The sequence below is a fragment of the Halichoerus grypus genome, chromosome 14 (assembly GCF_964656455.1).
Source record: "Halichoerus grypus chromosome 14, mHalGry1.hap1.1, whole genome shotgun sequence".
NCBI lineage: Eukaryota > Metazoa > Chordata > Mammalia > Carnivora > Phocidae > Halichoerus > Halichoerus grypus.
The window spans coordinates 29,184,692-29,210,874 of record NC_135725.1 but is presented as its reverse complement, the minus strand read 5'-3'; the positions used below and the strand labels follow the sequence as shown (position 1 = coordinate 29,210,874).

The 26,183-nt window shown below is 33.9% G+C and overlaps 1 protein-coding gene across 3 annotated transcripts in view; it reads right to left on the bottom strand.

The window, feature by feature from the left end:
* ERCC6L2 (ERCC excision repair 6 like 2) overlaps positions 1–26,183 on the bottom strand; it is a 133,345-nt gene that overhangs the window by 91,734 nt on the left and 15,428 nt on the right. The window contains exon 4 of one of the 3 annotated variants that reach the window (XM_036084778.2): positions 18,747–18,866. The exons of 1 other annotated variant lie outside the window; for it this stretch is intronic. In XM_036084778.2, coding sequence (XP_035940671.2) covers positions 18,747–18,866 — 120 coding nt within the window. Of the gene's footprint in view, positions 1–15,100; positions 15,350–18,746; positions 18,867–26,183 lie in introns of those variants that run through there. One more of the 3 variants, XM_078062115.1, reaches the window with a different exon arrangement.

The window sequence follows — 26,183 nt, the reverse complement described above, 5'->3', positions numbered from 1 at the left end:
TCAGAGAACTGAGTTATGCCATTTACAAGGTCCAGAGAAAGTATATAAGAAGAATGTAAAGTATTTACTACCATGCTGTGAATAATATTTCATTTAATAAGCCTTACTTAAGCAAAAGATGTCAAAACAATAAAATGGAAAGCAGTGTCCAGTTGCTAAATCACTGCACACAAAGCAACTATATTTGTTATTCTGAAGCTAAGAAACAATTTTATAAAACTCGATCTAAAATATAATACAAACAGGGCCGCCTGGGTGGCTCAGTCATTAAGCGTCTGCCTTCACCTCGGGTCATGATCCCAGCTCCTGGGATCGAGCCCCACATCAGGCTCCCTGCTCCGCGGGAAGCCTGCTTCTCCCTCTCCTACTCCCCCTGCTTGCGTTCCCTCTCTTGCTGTGTCTCTCTCTGTCAAATAAATAAATAAAATCTTTAAAAATAAATAAATAAAAAGATAAAATATAAACGGAATTAAAATTTGCTCACTTAAATATTACTAAAATCAACAAAGGTCACATTTAACCGATCAACTAGAGAATACTGAATTACTTTTATCTCTTTCAACAAATCTATCTCAATTATTGAAAGCCACGCCTTTAAAGTTTGATTCTTCATGCACTATGGTCTTAGAAAAATGATGTGATGTGGACTATGACAAAATACCTAAAGATGTTTTTCATGTGCAATGATTTTTGTGGTAGAAATAGTTATAGTATTCACAATAATTACCGTACCATTATTGAGCACTTGCTGTGTGCCAAGGGCTGTGCAAAGTAGTTGACAAATATTAACTCAAGGACTTTACATAGAAATGCTATGAAGTAGAAATATTTAGTATTTCCTTTCTAGAGATGAGATGAAAAAACTAAGGTGTAGAGTTGTTAAATAACACACCCAAGATCATACTGCCATTAGGTGGCAAAATAGTATTTGAACCCACGTCTGTCTAATTCCAAAACTTGTAACCACTATTATATATCATGTTGGTACTATAATTCAGGAAGTCCATGACTGTGAGACATATAGCTCTCATTTACCACTGTAACTCCAGACCTTTGTATAGCATTTAGAAAACAAAGGTGTTCAAGTGATAAATGAAATAATAAATGCAACCATGCATGTCAGTGCCAGGTTAGGATCAGCAATGCATATTCAGAGAACAGCAACAGACAAACAGGGCCAAAGCAAAGGTCTCACACAGGAGGATGTGAGATATTAAAGTGAAAAATAATATGTACCTTTATATAGAGAGAAGTTACAGACCATAAAATTGAAATTTTTGCTATATATCTCAAAGGTCTAAAAAATATTCCCTGTAATTACCTCTATAATGTTAATTCTTTCAAAAATGCCAAACCTAATTAATTTAAACACTATTATGTATAACTGGTAACTTTTCCTTTTGGAATAACTTTCCTTTTGGCTATTTAATATATGAGAATTTAAGTTTAAAATCCATTCTAGTCATGGATTTATGTAAATCCTTTTTTAGAAAAGCAGCATAAGAATTATACCAAAACTAGACGTTCTTCAAAAATAGAAAATTATAGACCAATATCACTTAAATTAATGGACAGCAAACCAGAAAATATCACATCTTTCAATTAAACAAGAAAAGTAAATAAGGGATAAAAATGGAAATGACAAGTAAAAGTATTTGTAGAAAATATATGTAAAACAATAAAATGAACAGTAAATCAATTAATGTTTTTAACGATTTATTAGAGAGAGAGAGAGAGAGTGCATGCACACGTGCATGAATTGGAAGAGAGGCAGAGGAGAGACTCTCAAGCAGACTACCCACTTGGGGCTCGATCTCATGACCCATGAGTTCATGACCTGAGCCAAAATCATGAGTCAAACACCTAACCAACTAAGCCAACCAGGCATCCCAAACAGTAAATAAATTACTAAGAACAGTAAAAAAATTAAGAAAGTGCAATTTATCAAATATGTGTTGCACCTTAAATGATACATTAGGCCAGATGGACTTAACAGATATATACAGAATATTTGATCCCAAAGCAGCAGAATATACATTCTTCTCAAGTGCACCTGTAACATTTTCTGGTATAGACCATATGTTAGGACACAAAACAAGTCTTAATAAATTTAAAAAGACTGAAATCTTATCAAGCATCTTTCAACCACAAAGGTATGAAACTAGAAAACAATTACAAAAAGAAAACTCGAGAATTCACAAGTATGTAGAGGTTAATCAAATGCTACTCATGATAAAAACCCTCAACGAGGTAGATTTAGAGGACATATACCTCAACATAACAAAGGCCATATATGAAAAACCCCCAGCTAACATCAACCTCAAAAGGGAAAAACAGAGCTTTTCCTCTATGATGAGGAAAAGCCAGGGATGTCCATTCTCAACAGTTATTTAACATAGTAATGGAAGTCTTAGCCACAGCAAACAGACAACAAAACAAATTAAAAGGCATCCAAATTGGCAAGGAAAAAGTAAAACTTTCACTATTTGCAGATGACATGATACTACATATAAAAAACCTAAAAGATTCCACCAAAAAAACTGCTAAAACTGATAAACTAATTCAGTAAAGTCACAGGTTACAAAATCAACATAGGGAAATCTGTTGCATTTTTATATACGAATAATGAAGCAGCAGAAAGAGAAATTAAGGAATCAATCCCATTTACAATTGCACCAAAAGCAATAGGATACCTAGGAATAAACCTAACCAAAGAGATTAAGGACCTGTACTCTGAAAACTATAAAACATTGATGACAGAAACTGAAGATGACACAAAGAAATGGAAAAGCATTCCATGCTCAAGGATCAGAAGGACAAATATTGTTAAAATGTCTATGCTACCCAAAGCAATCTACACATTTAACACAATCCCTATCAAAACACCAACTGAATGTTTGACAGAGCTACAACAAAATCCTAAAATCTGTATGGAATCACAAAAGACCCTGAATAGTCAAAGCAACCTTAAAAAAAGAAGAGCAAAGCTGGAGGCATCACAATTCCAGACTTCAAGTTATATTACAAAGTTGTAGTGATCAAAACAGTATGGTACTGGCACAAAAATAGACACACAGATCAATAAAACTGAGTAGAAAACCCAGAAACAAACCCACAACTATATGGTCAACTAATCTTCAACAAAGCAGGAAAGAACATCCAATGGGAAAAAAAAAAGTTTCTTCAATAGTGTTCAGAAAACTGAGCAGCAGCATGCAAAAAGATGAAACTGTACTACTTTCTTAGACCATACACAAAAATAAATTCAAAATGGATTAAAGACCTAAATGTGAGACCTGAAACCTAATAATCCTAGAGGAGAACACAGACGGTAACCTCTTTGACATTGGCCTTAGCAACTTTTTTCTAGATATATCTCCAGAGGCAAGAGAAACAAAAAGCAAAAATAAACTATTGGGACTTCATCAAAATAAAAATCTTCTGCACAGTGAAGGAAACAATCAACAAAACTAAAAGGCAACCTATGGAATGGGAGAAGATATTTGCAAATGACATCTGATAAAGGGTTAGTATCCAAAATATATAAAGAACTTATAAAACTCAACACCCAAGAAACAAATAATCCAATTAAAAAGTGGGCAGAACACATGAATAGAAATTTTTCCAAAAAAGATATACAGATGGCCAACAAACACACAAAAAGATGCTCAATATCACTCAGCATCAGGGAAATATGAATCAAAACTACAATATCACCTCACACCTGTCAGAATGGCTAAAATCGGTAACACAAGAAACAACAGATGTTGACGGGGATATGGAGAAAGGGAAATCCTCCTGCACTGTTGGTGGGAATGCAAACTGGTGAAGCCACTCTGGAAAACAGTATGGAGGTTCCTCAAAAAGTTAAAAATGCAACTACCTTATGATCCAGCAATTGCTTTACTAGGTATTTACCCAAAGAAAATAAAATACTAATTCAGTGGGATAGATGTACCCTGATATTTATAGCAGCATTATCTACAATAGCCAAATTATGGAAACATACACACACACACACACACACACACACACACACACACATACAGACACACACGTACACACACACACACAATGGAGTATTGCTCAGCCATAAAAAAGAATGAAACCTTGCCATTTGCAACAACATGGATGGAGCTAGAGAGTATTAAGCTAAGCAAAGTAAGTCAATCAGAGAAAGACAAATACCATATGATTTCACTCATATGTGGAATTTAAGAAACAAAACAAGCAAAGGTGAAAATAAAGAGAGAGGGAGGTAAACCAAGAAACATATTCTTTTAACTTTAGAGAACAAATGAATGGTTATCCGAGGGGAGGTGGATGGAGGATGGGTTAAATAGGTAATGGTGATTAAGGAGTGCACTTGCTGTGATAAGCACAGGGTACTGTATGGAAGTGTTGAATGACTACACTGTACACCTGAAATCAGCATTACACTGCATGTTAACTAAAAATAATTTAAATAAAAATTTAAAAAAATAAACAACATGCTACTGAACCACCAAAGGGTCAAAGAGGAAATAAAAAAAAAAACCTTGAGACAAAGAAAATGGAAATAAAACATGCCAAATATATAGGATGCAGAAAAGCAGTTCTGAGAGGGAATTTCACAGGGATCTATGCTCAAAGAACTAGAAAGAAGAACAAAGCCCAAAGTTAGGAGGAGAAATAAATAACAAAGATCGGAATGGAAACAAATAAAATAGAGACTAAAAAGACAAAAAAAAAATCAGTAAAACTAGGAGCTGCTTCTTTGAAAATATAAAACTGATAAAACTTGAGCTAGACTCACCAAAAAAAAGAGGGAGGGCTCAAATAAATAAAATCAGAAATAAAAGAGATGTCACCAAATGATACCACATTCATACAAAGAATCACAAGGGAGTACTATGAACAATTACGTGCTAACAAATTGGAAAACCTAAAAGAAATGAATATTTTCTAAAAACTACAACCCTCCATGACTGAATCATAATGAAAAAGAGAATCTAAATAGACCAATTACTAGTAAGATGAATTACTACTGATTTTTCAATCAGTAATCAAAAACATCCCACAAACAGAAGTCCAGTACCAGGTGGTTCAGTGGCAAATTCTATTAAACATTCAAAGAAGAGTCAATACAAATCCTCCTCAAACTTTTCTAAAAAATAGGAGAGAATTCATTTTACAAGTCCATCATTACCCTGATACCAAAACCAGACACGGACACTACAACAAAGGAAAATTAAAAGTCAATATCCTTGATGAACATAGGTGCAAAAATCCTCAACAAAGTATCAGCAAAGTGAATTCAGAAATACATCAAAAGGATCATACACCATGATCAAGTGGGTTTTATTCCAAGGATGCAAGGATGGAATGTTAATGTTGTTCAACATCTGCAAATCAATCACATGATACACCATATTAACAAAATGAAGAATAAAGATCACATGATCATCTCAATAGATGACAAAATTCAACATCCATTTATATAATAGATAAAAACTCTCAACAAAGTAAGTATAGAGGAAAAGTACTTCAACATAATAAAGGCCATATAACAAGCCATAACTAATATTACACTCAATGGTAAAAGATGAAAACTTTTCCTCTAAGATCAGGAACAAGACAAGGATGCTCACTCTCACCACTTTTATTCAACATAGTATTGGAAGTCCTAGGCAGACCAATCAGGAAAGAAAGAAAGAAGGAAGGCAGGCAGGCAGGCAGGCAGACAGGCAGGAAAGAAGGAAGGAAAGGGGGGAAGGAAGGAAGGAAATCCAAATTGGAAAGTAAGAAGAAAACTGTCAATGTTTGCCTATGACATGATATTGCATATAGAGAACGCTAAAGACGCCACCAAAAAAACCGCAAAAAAAACAAAAACCAAACCAAACCAAACCAAACCAAACCAAACACTATTAGAATAAACACATTCAGTACAGTTGCAGGAAACAAAATCAATATACAAAAATCTGTTGCTTTTCTATACACTAACAACAAACTATCAGAAACAGCAATGAAAAAAATAATCTCACTTATAATTACATCAAAACGAGTAAAATACCTAGAGATAAATTTAACCAAGGAGGTAAAAGACCTGGACACTGAAAACTACAAGCCATTGATAAACCACAGAAAGGGCGACTGGGTAGCTCAGTCAGTTGAGTGGCCAACTTGATTTTGGCTCATGTCATGATCTCGGCGTCCTGGGACTGAGCCTGGCATCAGACTCCATGCTCAGCAGATTAAATAAATAAATCTTTAAAAAAAGAAACTACAGAAGACACAAAAAAATGGAAAAATATTCCATGCTCTGGATTGGAAGAACAAATATTTTAAAGTGTACACACTACCCAAAGCAATCTACAAATTCAATTCAGTACCTATAAAATTCCAATGACATTTTTCACAGAAATATAACAATCCCAAAATTTGTATAGAACCATAAAAGACCACAAATAGTCCAAGCGATCTTGAGAAAGAACAACAAAGCTGCATTATACTCCCTGATTTCAAACTGTTTTACAAAGCTATAGTAATCAAACAGTATGCTACTGCATAACAAGAGACACATAGATCACTGGAACAAAATACAAATAACCCAAACTTATATGGCCAATTAATTTATGACATAGGAGGCAAAAATATCCAATAAGAAAGGACAGTCATGTCAATGAACGGTGTTGGGGAAACTATATAGCCACAGCAAAAGAATGAAACTACCATCCTGTAACACATACAAAACTCAAAATGGATTAAAGACTTGAATGTAAGACCTGAAACCATAAAGCTCCTAGAAGAATACGTAGACAGTAAGCTCCTTGATTATGGTCTTGGTGATGGTTTTTTTCTTTTTATTATGCTATGTTAATCACCATACATTACATCATTAGTTTTTGATGTAGCGTTCCATGATTCATTGTTTGCGTGTAACACCCAGTGCTCCATGCAGAACGTGCCCTCTTTAATACCCATCACCAGGCTAACCCATCCCCCCAACCCCCTCCCCTCTAGAACCCTCAGTTTGTTTCTCAGAGTCCACAGTCTCTCATGGTTCATCCCCCCCTCCAATTTCCCCCTCTGCATTTTCCCTTCCTACTATCTTCTTTTTTTTTAACATATAACGTATTATTTGTTTCAGAGGCACAGGTCTGTGATTCAACAGTCTTACACAATTCACAGTGCTCACCATAGCACATACCCTCCCCAATGTCTATCACCCAGCCACCCCATGCCTCCCACCCTCCACCACTCCAGCAACACTCAGTTTGTTTCCTGAGATTAAGAATTCCTCATATCAGTGAGATCATATGATACATGTCTCTCTCTCTGATTGATTTATTTCGCTCAGCATAATACCCTCCAGTTCCATCCACATCGTTGCAAATGGCAAGATTTCATTCCTTTTGATGGCTGCATAATATTCCATTGTATATATATATATACCACCTCTTCTTTATCCATTCATCTGTCGATGGACATCTTGGCTCTTTCCATAGTTTGGCTATTGTGGACATGGCTGCTATAAACATCGGGGTGCACGTACCTCTTCGGATCACTACATTTGTATCTTTGGGGTAAATACCCAGTAGTGCAGTTGCTGGGTCATAGGGTAGCTCTATTTTCAACTTTTTGAGGAACCTCCATACTGTTTCCAGAGTGGCTGCACCAGTTTGCATTCCCACCAACAGTGCAGGAGGGTTCCCCTTTCTCCACATCCCCGCCATTACCTGCCGTTTCCTGACTTGTTAATTTTAGCAATTCTGACTGGTGTGAGGTGGTATCTCATTGAGGTTTTGATTTGGATTTCCCTGATGCCGAGCGACGTTGAGCACTTTTTCATGTGTCTGTTGGCCATTTGGATGTCTTCTTTGGAAAAATGTCTGTTCATGTCTTCTGCCCATTTCTTGAATGGATCATTTGTTCTTTAGGTGTTGAGTTTGATAAGTTCTTTATAGAATTTGGATACTAGCCCTTTATCTGGTATGTCATTTGCAAATATCTTCTCCCATTCTGTCGGTTGTCTTTTGGTTTTGTTGACTGTTTCTTTTGCTGTGCAAAAGCTTTTTATCTTGATGAAGTCCCAAGAGTTCATTTTTGCCCTTGCTTCCCTTGCCTTTGGCGATGTTTCTAAGAAGAAGTTGCTGCGGCTGAGGTTGAAGAGGTTGCTGCCTGTGTTCTCCTTTAGGATTTTGATGGACTCCTGTCTCACATTTAGGTCTTTCAACCATTTGGACTCTATTTTTGTGTGTGGTGTAAGGAAATGGTCCAGTTTCATTCTTCTGCATGTGGCTGTCCAATTTTCCCAACACCATTTGTTGAAGAGACTGTCTTTTTTCCGTTGGACATTCTTTCCTGCTTTGTCGAAGATTAGCTGACCATAGAGTTGAGGGTCCATTTCTGGGCTCTCTATTCTGTTCCATTGATCTATGTGTCTGTTTTTGTACCAGTACCATACTGTCTTGATGATGACAACTTTGTAATAGAGCTTGAAGTCCAGAATTGTGATGCCACCAGCTTTGCTTTTCAGACCAATACCTTGATGAACATGGATGCAGAAATTCTCACCAAAATACTAGCCAACAGAATCCAACAGTACATTAAAAGGATTATTCACTACGACCAAGTGGGATTTATTCCTGGGCTGCAAGGTTGGTTCAACATCCGCAAATCAATCAATGTGATACAATACATTAATAAAAGAAAGAACAAGAACCATATGGTCCTCTCAATAGATGCAGAAAAAGCATTCGACAAAGTACAGCATCCTTTCTTGATCAAAACTCTTCAGAGTATAGGGATAGAGGGTACATACCTCAATATCATAAAAGCCATCTATGAAAAACCCACAGCGAATATCACTCTCAATGGGGAAATACTGAGAGCTTTCCCCCTAAGGTCAGGAACACGGCAGGGATATCCACTATCACTACTGCTATTCAACATAGTACTAGAAGTCTTAGCCACAGCAACCAGACAACAAAAAGAAATAAAAGGCATCCGAATCAGCAAAGAAGAAGTCAAACTCTCACTCTTTGCAGATGATATGATACTTTATGTGGAAAACCCAAAAGACTCCACCCCAAAACTGCTAGAACTCATACAGGAATTCAGTAAAGTGGCAGGATATAAAATCAATCCACAGAAATCAGTGGCATTCCTATACACCAACAACAAGACAGAAGAAAGAGAAATTAAGGAGTCGATCCCATTTACAATTGCACTCAAAACCATAAGATACCTAGGAATAAATCTAACCAAAGAGGTAAAGAATATGTACTCAGAAAACTATAAAATACTCATGAAAGAAATTGAGGAAGACACAAAGAATTGGAAAAACGTTCCATGCTCATGGATTGGAAGAACAAATATTGTGAAGATGTCAACGCTACCTAGAGCAATCTACACATTTAATGCAATCCCTATCAAAATACCATCAACTTTTTTCAAAGAAATGGAACAAATAATCCTAAAATTTGTATGGAACCAGGAAAGACCCCGAATAGCCAGAGGAATGGTGATGGGTTTTTTACTGTAACTCCAAGAGCAAAGGCAATGAAAACAAAAATTTGTTTATTTTGGATATTAACCTGTTATCAGATATATGATTTGCAAATATTTTCTCCTGTTTAGTTGGTTGTCTTTTCATTTTGTTGACGATATCCTTTGCTGTGCAGAAGGGACTACATCAAACTAAAAAGCTTCTGATAAGTATTTAATATCCAAAATACTAAAGAACACATACAATTCAATAGCCAAAAAAAAAAAAAATCCAATTTAAAAATGGACAGAGAATCTGGATAGACGTTTTTCCAAAGAAGAAAAGGAGATGGCCAATACGCACATGAAAAATATCACTAATCATCAGGGAAATGCAAATCAAAACCACAATGAGATATCACCTCACATCCGTTAGACTGCCTATTTTCAAAATGACAAGAGATAACAAGTGTTAGCCACAATTTTAAGAAAAGGAAACCCTTATGCACTATTGGTAGGAATTTAAATTAGTGCAGCCACTATGAAAAGCAAAAAATTAAAAACAGAACTACCATATGATCCAGGACTTTCACTTCTGGGTATTTGAAGAAAACAAAAACACTAATTTGAAAAGATTTATGTACCCCCATATTCACTGCAACATTATTTACAACAGCCAAGATATGGGAACAACTTAAGTGTCCACTGATGGATGATAAAGAAGATGTGAGATAGATAGATATATATATATATATATATATATATATATATCACACATATATACACACACGGAATACTATTCAGCCATAAAAAAGAATGAAATCCTGCCATTTGTGATAACATGGATGGACCTTGAGGGCATTATGCTAAGTGAAACAAGTCAGACCAAGAAAGAGAAATATCATTTGATTTCACTTATATGTGGAATCTACAAAATAAAACAAACCAAAAAAATCAAGCTCATATCTACAGAGAACAAATTAATGGTTGCTAGGGCATTAGTGTGGTATGTGACATGCATCCAGCTATAAAATAAATAATTCATTAAAATGTAATGGTGACTATAGTTAATACTGTATTGAATATTTTAAAGTTGCTAATACAGTAGGTCTTAAAAGTCCTTACAGAAAAAAAAATTTTTTTCTAACTATGTATGATGATAGATGTTAACTAGACTTATTTACTGTGGTGATTATTTTGCAATGTATACAAATAACAAATCATTATTTTGCACACCTGAAACTAATATAATATGTCATTAATACTTCAAAAAAGGCCTGAAAAGGCATGTGGCTTAATATATGTAAAAACATGACCAGTTAGAACATAAAATTTTAAAAATTCCATTTGTAATAGCAACCAAAAAGAAAGAATACCTAGTTAAACTTAATGAACAAGAAACTAGGTCATATGAAGAAAGCTAGAAATTCTGAAGGGCAAGAAATAAGATTTAAGCAAATGATACAACTACTCTTGGATATGTAGTATTTACAGTGTAAAGATGTTCATTCTCCCTACCTAAATCAATAAATTCAATGTAATACCAACTAAAATGTCAATAGGTTTTTGGGAGAAAATTGAGAATTTGAAGACAAACTAATCCTACCAAACATTAAAACATATTATAAAGCCAAAAAAATTAAAACTGTTTAGCACTGAAAGATAAATGAACAAATAAATCAATAGGACAGAACAATATATCTAGAAATATACCCACACATTTATAAATGAGTTTCATTTTACTCAAAAGTGACCCTTCAAATATTGTGAAAAAGAGGGCTTATTTAATAAATGACAATTAAAATAATTGGCTAATCAATTGAAAAAAATAAAGCTGGATTAATAGATCATTCCTTTTTTTTTTTTTTTAAAGATCTTATTTATTTATTTGACAGAGAGATACACAGCGAGAGAGGGAACACAAGCAGGGGGAGTGGGAGAGGGAAAAGCAGGCTTCCCGTGGAGCAGGGAGCCTGATGCGGGGCTCCATCCCAGGACCCTGGGATCATGACCTGAGCCGAAGGCAGACACTTAACGACTGAGCCACCCAGGTGCCCCAACAGATCATTCCTTATAGCAAAATAAATTCAGGCTGACACGAGATGTAAAGGTATAAATAAAGTCATACACATTATAAAAGAATCATGGGTGAATTTACAATCTTAGGTACAGAAGATTTTTCTAGGCAGGCATAAAACCTAGAAGCTATAAAGATAGATATTTTTAACTACCCAAATTTTTAAAAAATACAATAAATAAGTCAAAAGCTGACTCGGAAAAAGTAGGAAAGAAATATTTACAGATTACATAATGGACAAAAGATTAGTATGTAGAACATCTGATTAAGGACTATTAAGAAATAGGATTAAAACTAGAACTTGATGCTTTAAAAAGCTATTAAAAGTCTTTTAAGATTCTGAAAAGATACTTGACCTCACTCATAATTAAAGCAATAGAAATCAGAGCAAGGTGTAATTTTTCTACATCTCTGACATAATTTGTTTGTTAACACCTAGGATAAATGAAAAGGTGGGAAACAGACACAATTTTACACTATTGGTGAGGATACAAATTGGCACAAGCTCTTAAAAGGCAATTTGACTCTAGCTGTCAAAATGTAATATACCCATAATTTCAGTACCACAGACTGTGTGATTCCAGTACCAAGAATTTATCCCATAGTTATGATGGCAAAAAGTTGCAAGATATATGCATGAGGATTTTCACAGTAGCATCATTTGGAAGATAATCCTCTTGGTATACATCAGAAACTAAAGAAATAGTGTATAGTAAATAAAATGCTGGAAACATATTTTTGTTCAATCACCACTGAAACTGCTTCTGATAATGTGATTACTAGAAAAATTCTCCTCTGCATTAATACTGATTATGAATTTTCACAGACTCTTTAAAGCTTTATCATGGGGCGCCTGGGTGGCTCAGTCGTTAAGCGACTGCCTTCAGCTCAGGTCATGATCCCAGAGTCCTGGGATCGAGCCCCGCATCCGGCTCCCTGCTCACGGGGAACCTGCTTCTCCCTCTCCCACTCCCCCTGCTTGTGTTCCCTCTCTCTCTGTGTCTCTCTCTGTCAAATAAATAAATAAAATCTTTAAAAAAATAAATAAATAAAATAAAGCTTTATCATATGATAGCAATATTTTAAAATTAATTTACTTTGATTTTCTTAAAGACTGAATTCCAGTCCTCATGGCTTAAATCTAAAGACTCATTCCAAGAATTAATATGTGAAATGCATACTTTGTGTATTTTCCTTTAGGAATTTATTCTTGGCAGGAAACATCTATTTCATGCATTCTTAGATGATTTATTCACACTTGAAAAGTTTCAAAATATATATGAGATGTATCATTTCACACACACATAACCCAAATCCACCACTCCTTAATTTGTAACATTTGATTCATTAAAAGTATTTGTTTTTCAAGGAGTTCCAACATTAATTTTTCAGGATTCCATTGCAATTCTGGCATTAGCATAATAAATATAAAGGAATTTATTTCTTTTCTAGCTATTTCACAGACTATCTTTTAAAAAATGCACAAAATTTTATTTTTTTTTAAGATTTTATTTATTTATTTGACAGAGACACAGCGAGAGAGGGAACACAAGCAGGGGGAGCGGGTGAGGGAGAAGCAGGCTTCCCGCCAAGCAGGGAGCCCGATGCGGGGCTCGATCCCAGGACCCTGGGATCATGACCTGAGCCGAAGGCAGACGCTTAACGACTGAGCCACCCAGGCGCCCCAAAATACACAAAATTATAACTGGACCAATACAAATTTATCTTTTAAGAATTTCATCACACAGGGGCACTTGGGTGGCTCAGTCAGTTAAGCGCCTGCCTTCAGCTCAGGTCATGATCCCAGGGTCCTGGGATCGAACCCGACATCGGGCTCCCTGCTCTGTGGGGAAGCTGTTTCTCCCCCTCCCTGCTGCCTGTTGCTCTGCCTGCTTGTATTCTCTCTCTCTGTCAAATAAATAAATAAAATATTAAAGAAAAAAAAGAATTCTGTCACACAAAAATATAGTATTTGTTTGAATTTCCTTCTGGGGAATTAATTTAGGATGTCACTGGTAATCCCATTAAAAGCTTTATGAAATTCCAGTTCAAATGATTAACTAAACAAATGTATGTATTGATGCAACTGAAACAAAAGAACAAATATAAAAATAAATCCATAATAGTGTAAAATTCTTGGAAGTGGTCCTGCCCAATAACCAGAACTGTGTAAGAGTAGATGAAAACTGACATACTTGAAGAACTGAGGAATCTATCCTATACCCATGTAAGCGAAAACTTCCCCAAAAAACAAAAAAGCAAATTTTCCTAGAAAAAGACTTTAAGCCAAACACTATAACAAGAGACAAAGACGGTCATCAGATCATAATAAAAGGGGTCAATTCATTAACAGAATATAACAACTGTAAATATTACACCCAACATCAGAACACCTAACTATATAAAGCAAATATTAACAGGTATGAAGAGAGAAAATGACAGCAATATAATAATAATAGGGGACTTCAACACCCTACTTTCAACAACGGATAGATCATCCAGACAGAAAATCAGTCAAGAAACATCAGACAAACTACACGTTAGATCAGATGGACCTAACAGACATATATACAACATTTCATCTAACAGCAGAATACATATTCTTCTCAAGCACATGTGGAACTTTCTCCAGGACAGATAATATGTTAGGCCACAATACAAGTTTGTGTACAATGAAACTAGAAACCAATGACAAGAGGAAAACTGAAAAATCCATATATATGTGGATATTAAACAATATGCTCCTGACAACCAAAGGTATCAGAGAAGGAATCAAAAGGGAAATCAAATAATATCTTGAGACAAAAATTGAAACACAACATACCAAAACTTATAGGATGCAGCAAAAGGAGTTCTAAAAAAGAAATTTTTAGTGATAAAGACCTACATTAAGAAAAAAAAAAATCACAAATGAACAACCTAACTTTATACCTCAAGAAACTATAAAAAGAAGAACAAGGAACACCTGGGTGGCGCAGTCGATTGAGCATCCAACTCTTGGTTTTGGCTCAGGTCGTGATCTTAGGGTTGTGAGATCAAGCCCCCATTTGGGCTCCACATCTAGTGTGGAGTCAGCTTGGAACTCTCTCTCCTTCTCCCTCTGCCCCTCCCCACCCCTGCTCATGCATGCTTTCTCTCTCTAAAATAAATAAACCTCAAAAAAAAAAGAACAAATTAAGCCCAAAGTTAGTAGAGGCAATCACAAAGATCATAGTGGAAATGAATGAAATAGAGACTAGAAAAACACTAAAAAGATCACTGAAATTAAGAGCTGATTCTTTGAATAGATAAACACAGTTGGCAAACCTTCAGCTAGAATAAGAAAAAAGAGAAAACACTCAAATAAAATTAGAAATGAAAGAGGAGACATTACAACTGATAACAAGAAATACAAAGGATCATATGAAATTATACAATTATATACCAAGAAATTAGATAACCTAGAAGAAATGGATACATTCCCAGAAAAATATAACCCAACAAGCCTGAATCATGAAGAAAGATCTGAATAAATTACTAGTAAAGAGATTGAATCAGTAACCAAAAACCTACCAGCACAGAAAAGTCCGGGACCAGACAGCACCACTAGTGAATTCTGCCAAACATTTGAAGAAATGTCAATCCTTCTCAACATCCCAAACTCATTTTTCAAGGCCAATGTTATCCTGATATCAAAGACAAGGGTATCACAAGAAAAGAAAATTACAGGCCAATATCCCTGATGAATATAAACACAAAAATCTTCAACAAAATATTAAACAAACAGATTCAACAGTACATTAAAAGGACCATACACCATGATCAAAGTGGGATTTATTTCTTAGATGCATTGATAGTTCAACATATGCAAATCAATAAATGTGATACATCGCATGAACAAAATGAAGGATAAAAATCATATTTCAATAGATGCAAAAAAAAAGCATTTGACAAAATTCAACACCCTTTTATGATAAAAACTCTCAACAAACTGGACATAGAGAATACATACTTCAACATAATAAAGACCATATATGACAAGCCCATAGTTAATATCACAGTCAACAGTCAAAAGCTGAATACTTTTCCTCTAAGATCAGTAACAAGACAAAGATGTCTATTCTTACCCAGTTTATTGAACATAGGACTAGAAGTCCTAATCAGAGCAATTAGGTAAATAAAGAAATAAAAGACACTCAAATTGGAAAGGAAGAAGTAAAACTGTCTGTTTGCAGATGATATGACATTACATGTAGAAAACCCTAAAGATGCCATAAACAAAAACAAAAACAAACCTCTTAGAACTCAGTAAAATAAATTCAGTAAATATGCAGGACACAAAATCAATATACAAAAATCAGTTGTACTTCTATACATTAGCAATGAATTATCAGAAAAAGAAATTAAGAAAACAATGCAAAGGGGGTGCCTGGGTGGCTCAGTCATTAAGCGTCTGCCTTCGGCTCAGGTCATGATCCCAGGGTCCTGGGATTGAGCCCCACATCGGGTTCTCTGCTCAGCAGGAAGCCTGCTTCTCCCTCTCCCTCTGCCTGCCACTCCCCCTGCTTGTGCTCTCTCTCTCTGTCAAATAAATAAATAAATAAATAAAATCTTAAAAAAAAAAAGAAAAAAGAAAACAATGCAAAGTAATGGCAGAGTAATTAATTAAAGGGGAAACAATTATGACAATCATCTGCTTCAGAGAAGCAGCACTCCACTTCCCCTATATAAAGTACTGTGTATATTTTTCCAAAGCAGGAGAACTTCTTCAGAATTCATAGTGAGTGTTGGGGCTGAGGAAATTTCTAAATTTCAAGGTTGAAGAAAAAGTCCTATACACTTTCAAACAAAAAGAAAATTTCCTGTACAAGGAAAAAATCAGTTCAGGACTGGAACCTCATCTACAATATGGAGTGACAGAAGAAAATAAAATTATTTTGGTCAAGTTTAAGAGAAAACTTTTAACTTAGAATTCTACACACAGATAAACTATCAATCCAGTAAAACAGCAATATAAAAGTACATAAAACTTTTGAAACAACTGAAGTTGTTAAATAAGCAAAAAGTGGTACAAACACAAGAAGAAATGAGAAAGCTGAAAGACATAGCAGGAAATTTTAATATATTTCTCTCATAATTTAATTGCTCAAATAGACCAAAAACAAAACAAAACAGTATTAAGAATTTTAACAATACAATTAACCTTGATTTAACATATATATTTAGAACTATGTGGCCATAATAACAAAGAATACACAAAATACTTGCAACCATTTTAAAATAACTGAGATTATGTAACCGCACAGCATTAAAAACACCTGACCATGGATTTAGCCACAAAAAAAAAAAAAAGAAAAAATCAAGCCAGTATTATCTGAACAACAAAAGTAGAAATCAACAACAAAGGCTAAATACTCCCATCATTCTCCATCCCCCAATAATATCTATTCACTTGGAAATTTTAAACTTCACTTTAAATAGTACTTGAGTAAAAGAGAAAAACTATAGAGTCACAGACAATTTTGAAAAGACCACCTAGTGAAAACTATGAAATGCAGACGTAGTACTCAAAAAAACATATACAACTTAAGTGAAATTTATTAGAATATAAGATTAAAAATAAATACTTAAGAATTGAACTGAAGGAGGTAGAAAAATAGTGTATATTATAGCAAGGAATTACACATATATATGCATATGTGCCTATATAAATATATAAATGTAAATAAATATATATTATATATTAATATCTTCACCTATTTAAAGTATTACTTTTCCCTGCTGTTTTTCTGCCCTGTTAACTATCAGAACTGACATAAGATATTAATAAATTCTGCACTGACATTTAGAATCAAATAACAACTGAAAACAGGACTACAAACAGTACCTGAACTCTAGAAGATTTAAAGACACATTAAGAATATGCTTTAAAGGGGAAGGGAGGGAAAGATAAAACAAGACGAAATCAAAGAGGTGACAAACCATAAGAGACTCTTAATCATAGGAAACAAACTGAGGGTTGCTGGAGGGGAGGGAGTGGAGGGATGGGGTAATCGGGTGATGGACATTAAGGAGGGCATGTGATGTAATGAGCACTGGGTGTTATATAAGACTGATGAATCATTGAACTCTACCTCTGAAACTAATAATACACTGTATGTTAATTGAATTTCAAAAAAAATAAAAATAAAAATAAAATAAAATGGCTCAGGTCAAAAAGATATGCTTTAAAAAAAGAAAGAATTATAATACTTCTTTAGGATCAAATTAAATTTGACACAGGATGTATTTATAATATTAAAAATAATAAAAATTTTAAAGTAATAATAATACCGTAAGCCAATACTTCTCAAAATTTTGCACTAAAATGCCCCAAAGATAGACAATAGTAAATTGGTCTCAGCAATCTTATGTATAAGACTCTATTATAGATGAGACTGTTTAAAACTTGACTTGTAGAAAGTGATTTCATTACCATAATAAAATAAAGATTTCATAAAATCACTTCATCTTTATTTCTATCCAGTTTCCTGAGAAGAATATTAAAAGTGAGACACAAAAATATATGTTTTCTTGCATTTCATTATTTTATTAGAAATCTCTTATTTTTTATGAGTCATATATGAGATATTTATAAACATGCATTTACAAAGGAGAAAGCTGAAATGTATACATAAATACCATTCATAGTCACAAGGGCAGAGACAAAGACACACCTAGACCTTAGTCTTTCTAATTCCAACTTCAACAGTCCTTTGTGTAGGAAGAATTTGTTTCAGATTTTCAGGATGTAATTATTCTGCTGAACAACTTTATCAATGACATACCTTTGTTATCAATATCTATAACTGTCTCCTTTTTCATTCTCACATAAATAAAAAACAATATAATGGACTTTGATTAACTTTACATATACATTTATGAAAATTTAACAAATTAATGAAAGTAAGTCATATAAATCCAGCCAAGAAAAAGACTGAAAACCTCCAAAAAAATTTAAGCTAAAATTGTATTTTGCCACTTTGAGAGTCAATCATACTTAATTTGAGGATGAAACTGATAATCCTTCAAGAATTAGGTCTATAAAACAAACATTTTAATGATGTCTTTAACTTATATGTTTTGAATTTATCCTATAATGTGTGCTGTGTACTGTAATGTGTGTTTGTGTACTTTCCCAATACCAGCTTCATGAGCTGTATGTTTCTAAACATCTTACTTTTTTTGCTATAGAAGGGGGCTCCTTTTTCATACTTCTTAGTAAAAACTCCGGCATGTTGTTTTCAATATCTTCACGAGTTCCCTTTTTATGCAAAACTGCAGCCAAAAATGAAATAACCTGGGAGGAAAAAAAAACTTTTTAATTACTGTGTAAATGTTTCAAGATGGACAAAATGTTATGGCTTACATAATTAACTACCCAATTAGTGAAAATGTGAGTATGTACAAATAGATTTGTTACAGGAGAAAACAATATGAAATAGTAGTACTGGTTTTCTTTTATATATTAACAAACAAATGTACAGTACACCTTACCCCTGAATACAGTAAAATAGAATTCTCACATGGCTATCTCTTCCATGGTAAGTTTTACCTACTCAATGAACTCTTTCTTGATCTCATCAGTTGGGACATTACCTTATTTGTCTCTCTCCATGGAAACTATCTCTTCATATACTCTATTAGAATAAACGATATACATTCTTTTTTCCCTGTAGAAAATAAACCCTTTGAGTTTATTTGGCTCATAAAGTTGTGCACTTCTATTCATCTAATAATTATAGATGGAATGATAGAATGTTATTTTAAGATAGACTAAGACAATTCATCAATATACACACCACTTGGAATAACAGCTATTCTCTAAATACCAAGTAAAAAAGACAAAGAGACATAATAAAGGAAATACAACCTCATGTAATGAAGAGCAAGAAATATTTAATCAATTGGACTTTGGTTCAAATTTCAGCCTTAGTTGCTTGGCAGTTATGTAAACTTGGGCAAGTTAATCTCTTTGAATAACTGTAAAAATATATGAAAATAGCAAAAATAAGTATTTGCGGAGTTGTTTTAAAGGTTGGGGGGAAGTACTTGAGGTATCCCTATGGGGGGAAAGAATCATTACTTTAGAAAAATAAATCACATAAATATTAAAACCTAAAGAAAAAAATATGAGAGGCGCCTGGGTGGCTCAGTCAGTTAAGCATCTGCCTTCGGCTCAGGTCACGATCCCAGGTCCTGGGATCGAGCCCCATGTCGGGCTCCCTGCTCAGCAGGAAGCCTGCTTCTCCCACTCCCACTCCCCCTGCTTGTGTTCCCTCTCTCGCTGTGTCTCCCTCTGTCAAATAAATACATAAAAATCCTTAAAAAGAAAAAAAATATGAGATTAGTAAAACTAAAAAAAATAGTGTTTTTAAAATAAGAATGGTTACCTACCCTCAATCCCAAATGACAAAGAAAAAGAATGGTGTAAGAGAAGTATTTGAAGAGATAAAAGCTGAAAACTTCTAAAACCTGATTTAAAAAAAATATATATATTTTTTATATATTCCAGATCCACCAAGAACCTCAAACCAATAAATAAGTAAATAAATAAATAATCAATCCACAAGTAGGTGTTTCATAGAAGAACTGCTCAAAACTTGAGACCAAAAAAAAAAAAAAAATCTTAAAAGTAGCACGAGGAAAACACAATAGATTATCTACCAAAAAAAACAACAACTGGACAAATAGCTGATCTTGTAGCAAAAACAACAAAAGACACTATATAATAGAATGATATTTTCAAAATGGTAAAGAAAATAAAAGCAACCTAGTTTTATACCCAGTAAAGATATTATTCAAGAATAAAGATGAAGATATTTTCAGACAAACAAAAACTGAACAAATTCCTCATCAAAAGAGCCATAGTAAAGGAAATAATTAATGAGGTTTTCAGACACAAGGAAAATTAAATGATGTAGATGTTCAGTGATGCAGGAAAAACTTAAGAGCAACAAAAATGGTAAATATATAGAAAATATAAATATATATTAACATTATTGAACAAAACTAAAATGTCTTCTTGAAATTAAATAAAAGCATTAAAAGATAAGACAACACATGTATTTGAGTCTGAAAGGGCCCAGTGTAGTTACAATATTCTGATGTCCTTACACTGTCCAGGAGGAAATAAAAGACTAATTTATATTAGATTTTTTGGTAAGTCAAGAATGTTATATTCTCTGGGGTAACCACTAGAAGGAAAATACTTCAATGTGTAAGTAGTAACCTATTAAGAGAGAGATAACAGAATAATATGAAATAATCTATCCAAAAGGAGGCAACAAAGATGAAAATAAACATAGGTGATGTACAACAAATAAAAAAGCAATAATAAAATAGTAGGTTTAAATCCAAATATATTAGAAAGCACATTTCATGGAGGGGACTAAGTGTTACAATTAAAAAACAAAGATCGTCAGGTCCATAAAATATATATGCCATTTACACACAAAACATTTAAAACAAGGAATAGAAAAAGTTGTTAAGTAAAAAAATGAAAAGACATGTGAACAAAAACCAAAAGAAAGTTGATATAGTTGTATTAATAGACTCTAAGGCAAAAACATTACTAAATTAAAAAGACACACTTCAAGCTTGATATTGATTAAAAAATTAGTTCACATAGAAGTTATAACTAGTGTAAATTGTTAAGCAAAGAAAAAAAAGTTTACTGAAACAAGAGTAGACAAATCCACAGCATAATGGTAAGATTTTGAAATAACTCAGTAAGAAACAAAATAATCAGTAAAGAGACAGAATATTTGAATAACATGGTTAGCAAACTTGACCTAATGAAATTTGATCAAACACTGTACACTACTGCAAAACACAGTTTCATTTAAAGTACATATGAGGGGCGCCTGGGTGGCTCAGTCAGTTAAGCATCTGCCTTCAGCTCCGGTCATGATCTCAGGATCCTGGGATTGAGCCCTATGTCGGGCTCCCTACTCAGTAGGGAGTCTGCTTCTCCCTTTCCCTCTGCCCCTATGCCCCCTCCCTGGTTGTGCTCTCCCTCTCATTCTCTCTCAAATAAATAAAATCTTTTAAAAAATTAATAAAGTACATATGAAATATTTACAAAGGCATCATACAAGGTCATGGAGCAAATCTCAATATGTTTCAATAGAAATATTATAGAATATGTTCTTTGATGTGAGAAATTAGAAATAACAAAAGTTTAAAAAGAAAATCCACAAATATCTATAAAGCAAGAAATATACTTCAAAGAAGAAATATATTTTAAGGTATATTAGAATAAGGGGTGCCTGGGTGGCTCAGTTGGTTAAGTATCTGCCTTTGGCTCAGGTCATGATCTCAGGATCCTGGGATCGCTAGCCCTGTGTAGGGCTCTGCACTCAGTGTGGTCTGCTTGGGACTCTGCTCAGCAGGGAGTCTGCTTCTCCCTCTCCCTTTGCCCGTACCTCCTGCTCGTGCTCTCTCTTTCTCTCTCTCAAATAAATAAAATCTCTAAAAATATGTATAAAATTAAAAATGAAGTATATTAGAATATACTTCTAATTTCACAATTGAGATTAGAATACATTTTGAGTTTAATAATAATAAATAATAATTACATATTAAACTTTTAGACTACACCTAAAATCATGTTTTAGGGACTTAAATGCCTGTATTAGAAAAGAAAAGAAGCTGCTAATAAGTTTCTAAGAATCTATTTCAAAAATTAATAAAAATACAGAAAACATAACACAAAAAACAGAATTATAAATAAAATGTGTAAGTAGAAAAGCATATAATAAAAAGGATCAACAAAGCCAAATGATCATTCTTGTGAAAGGTTTTTAAAAAGCGATAAGCCCCTAGAAAATTAATGAAGAAGAAAAACTAAGAGGCAAACACAAACACACACATACACACAAAGGACATAATAAATAATGTCATGCCAATAACTAAAAATTTAGAAGAAATGAAGAACAGAACTTATCAATACTGACACAAGAAAAAACATAAAATTTACATATTCATAAAACTATTAAATCTAAACATAATTATAAACCTTACACAAAGAAAACTAAAAGTCAAATGGCTTCACCAATAAAGTCTACCAATGCTTAAGAAAGATACAATGCCAGTCTTGGAGCACCTGGGTGGCTCAGTGAGTTAAGCATCCGACTCTTGATCTCACCTCCGGCCTTGATCTCAGAGTTTGAGTTCAAGCCCTATGCTGGGCTCCACTGTGGAGCCTACTTAAAAAAAAAAAAAAAAAGAGAGAAAGGAAAGGGGAAGGGGAAGGAAAGGGAAGGGAAGGAAAAGAAAAGAAAAAAGAAAAGAAAAGGTATAAGGGAAGGGGAAGGGAAAGAAAAGGGAAAAGAGAAGGGAAGGGAAGGGAAGGGAGGGGAAGGGAAGGGAAGGGAAGAGGAAAGGAGAGGAGAGGAGGAGAGGAGAGGAGAGGAGAGGAACATAATCTTGATAAGAAAATATGATAAGAATATCATATGCAGGAGATTTATAGGCCAATTTTTCTTATTCATATAGAAGCAAAACCCTTAGCAAATGTAACACAGAAATATATACTAAAACCAAGTTGGGCTGATTCTGGGAATGTAAGTTTGGTTTAATTTTCAAAATTTAGATATTGTATGGGTATTAGTTAGGTATTACACTTAACTTTCCTAACATTAGTTTCCTTAAAATAAGAATAGGACAACCCATTTCATTAGAAGATACATTTTACATGAAGTGCTACATTATTAACTTTAAGCACCCTGTGAAAAGTTGGGAATGTATATTTTTATCACTAGGGCAACCAACAAAAAAAAATGTAAATAGTTAAAAAGCCAATAGAAGAACTGAAATATATTTTTTAAAATATCCTAGCAACCCAAAAGAAAGCAGGAATGGAGGAAGAGTAAGACAGAAAACAGTCTGTTCAAACAAAAACCAAATAATAAAATGGTATGTACAAATCCAAACATAACAGAAATGTAAATGGACTAAACACTCCAATTAAATATCTATGTTTGCCAAAATGGATAAAGAGTTGTCTACAAGAGACCCACTTTATTTTTTTTTTAATTTAATTCCAGTATAACTAGCATACAGTGTTATATTATTTTCAGGTGTATAATATAGTGATTCAACAATTCTATGTATTATTCAGTGCTCATCAAGATGAGTGTACTCTTAATCTTCACCTATTCCACCCATCTGCCCACCCACCTCCCCTCTGGTAACCCACCTGTTTGTTCTCTATAGTTAAGAGTCTGTTTTTTGGTTTGACTCTTTTTTTTCCCTTTGTTTCTTAAATTCCACATAGAGTGAAATCATATGGTATTTGCCTTTGACTGACTGACTTTGCTTGCCATGTTGTTGCAAATGGCAAGACTGCATTTTTCTTTATGGCTGAATAATATTCCAGTGTGTGTGTGTGTGTGTGTATCTATACATATCTATATAGATATAGATACACACCATATCTTCTTCCTCCATTCATCTATTGATGGACACTTGGGCTACTTCCCTAATTTGGCTATTGTAAATAATGGTGCAATAAACATAGGGGTGCATATATCCTTTTGAATTAGTGTTTTTGTATTCTTTGGATAAATACCCAGTAGTGCAATTACTAGATCATAGGGTCATTCCATTTTTAATTTTTTGAGGAACCTCCATACTGCTTTCCACAATGGCTGCACCAGTTTGCATTCCCATCAACGGTGCACAAGGGTTCCTTTTTCTCCACATCCTCGTCAACACTTGCTTTCTCTTGTGTTTTTTATTTTAGCCATCCTGATGGGGATTTGATTTCCCTGATGATGAGTGATGTTGAGCATATTTCATGTGTCTGTTGGCCATTTGTATGTCTTCTTTGGAAAAATGTCTGTTCATGTCTTCGGCCCATTTTAATCGTATTATTTGGGGGTTGGGTTTTTTTGGGGTGTTTTTATAAGTTTTTTATGTATTTTGGATATAAACCTTTAATCAGATATGTCATTTGCAAATATCTTCTCCTCCCATTAAGTAGGTTGTCTTTTAGTTTTGTTGACTATTTCCTTTGCTGTGCATAAGTTTTTTATTTCGATGTAATCCCAATAGTTTATTTTTGCTTTTGTTTCCCTTGCCTCAGGAGATATATCTAGAAAAATGCTGTTACAACCAGTGTCAGAGAAATTACTGCCTGTGCTGTCTTCTAGAATTTTTATAGCTTCAGGTCTCACATTTAGGTCCTTAATTCATTGAGTTTATTTTTGTGTATGGTGTAAAAAAGTGGTCGTTTCATTCTTTTGCACATAGCTGTCCAGATTTCCCAACACTATTTGTTGAAGAGACTTTTCCCCATTGTATATTCTTGCCTCCTTTGTGAAAGATTAATTGACCATATAACTGTGAGTTTGTTTCTGGATTTTCTACCCTGTTCCATTGATCTAGGTGTCTGTTTTTGTGCCAGCACCATACTGTTTTGATTACTACAGCTTTGCAGTATTACTTGAAATATGGAATTGTGATGCCTACAGCTTTATTTTTCTTTTTCAAGGTTGCTTTGGCTATTTGGGGTCTTTTGTGGTTCCATACAAATTTTAGGATTGTTTGTTCTAGTGTTGTGAAAAATGCCGTTGGTATTTTGATAGGGATTGCATTAAATCTGTAGATTGCTTTGGGTAGTATGGACATTTTAACAATATTTGTTCTTCGAATCCTTGAGCATGGAATGTCTTTCCATTTGTTTGTGTCATCTTCAATTTCTTCCATCAATGTTTTATAGTTTTCAGAGTATACATCTTTCACCTTGGTTAAGTTTATTCCTAGATATTTTATTATTTTTGGTGCAGTTGTAAATTGGATCATTTTCTTAATTTCTCTTTCTGTTGCTTCATTATTAGTGTATAGAAATGTGATGGATTTCTGTATATTGATTTTGTCTCCTACAACCTTATTGAATTCCTTTATCAGTTCTAGTAGTTTTTGGTGGAATCTTTAGGGTTTTTTATATATAGCATCATGTCATCTGCAAATAGTGAAAATTTTACTTCCTCCTTACCAATTTGGAAGACTTTTAATCCTTTTTCTTGTCTCATTGCTGTGGCTAGGACTTCTGGGTACTATGTTGAATAAAACTGCTGAAAATGGACATCCTTGTCTTGTTCTTGACCTTAGGGGAAAAACTCTCAGTTTTCACCATTGAGTATGATGCTAGTTGTGGGTTTTTCACATATGGCCTTTATTATGTTGAGGTATGTTCCCTCTAGAAATATTTTGTTGAGGGTTTTTATCATGAATGGATGTTCTACTTTGTTAAATACTTTCACTGTGTCTATTAAAATGATCATATGGTTTTTATCCTTTCTCTTATTGATATCATATATCATGGTTGATTTGCAACCCGGGAATAAATATCACTTGATTGTGGGGTTTTTTTAACGTATTGTTGAATTTGGTTTGCTAATATCTTTTAGAATTTTTTGCATCTATGTTCATCAGAGATACTGGCCTATAGTTCTCATTTCTGTAGTGTTTTTATCTTCTTTTGGTATCAGGGTAATGCTGGCTTCATAGAATGGATTTGGAAGTTTTCCTTCCTCTTCTATTTTTTGGAATAGTTTGAGAAAAATAGGTATTAACTCTTCTTTAAATGTTTGGTTGAATTCACCTGTGA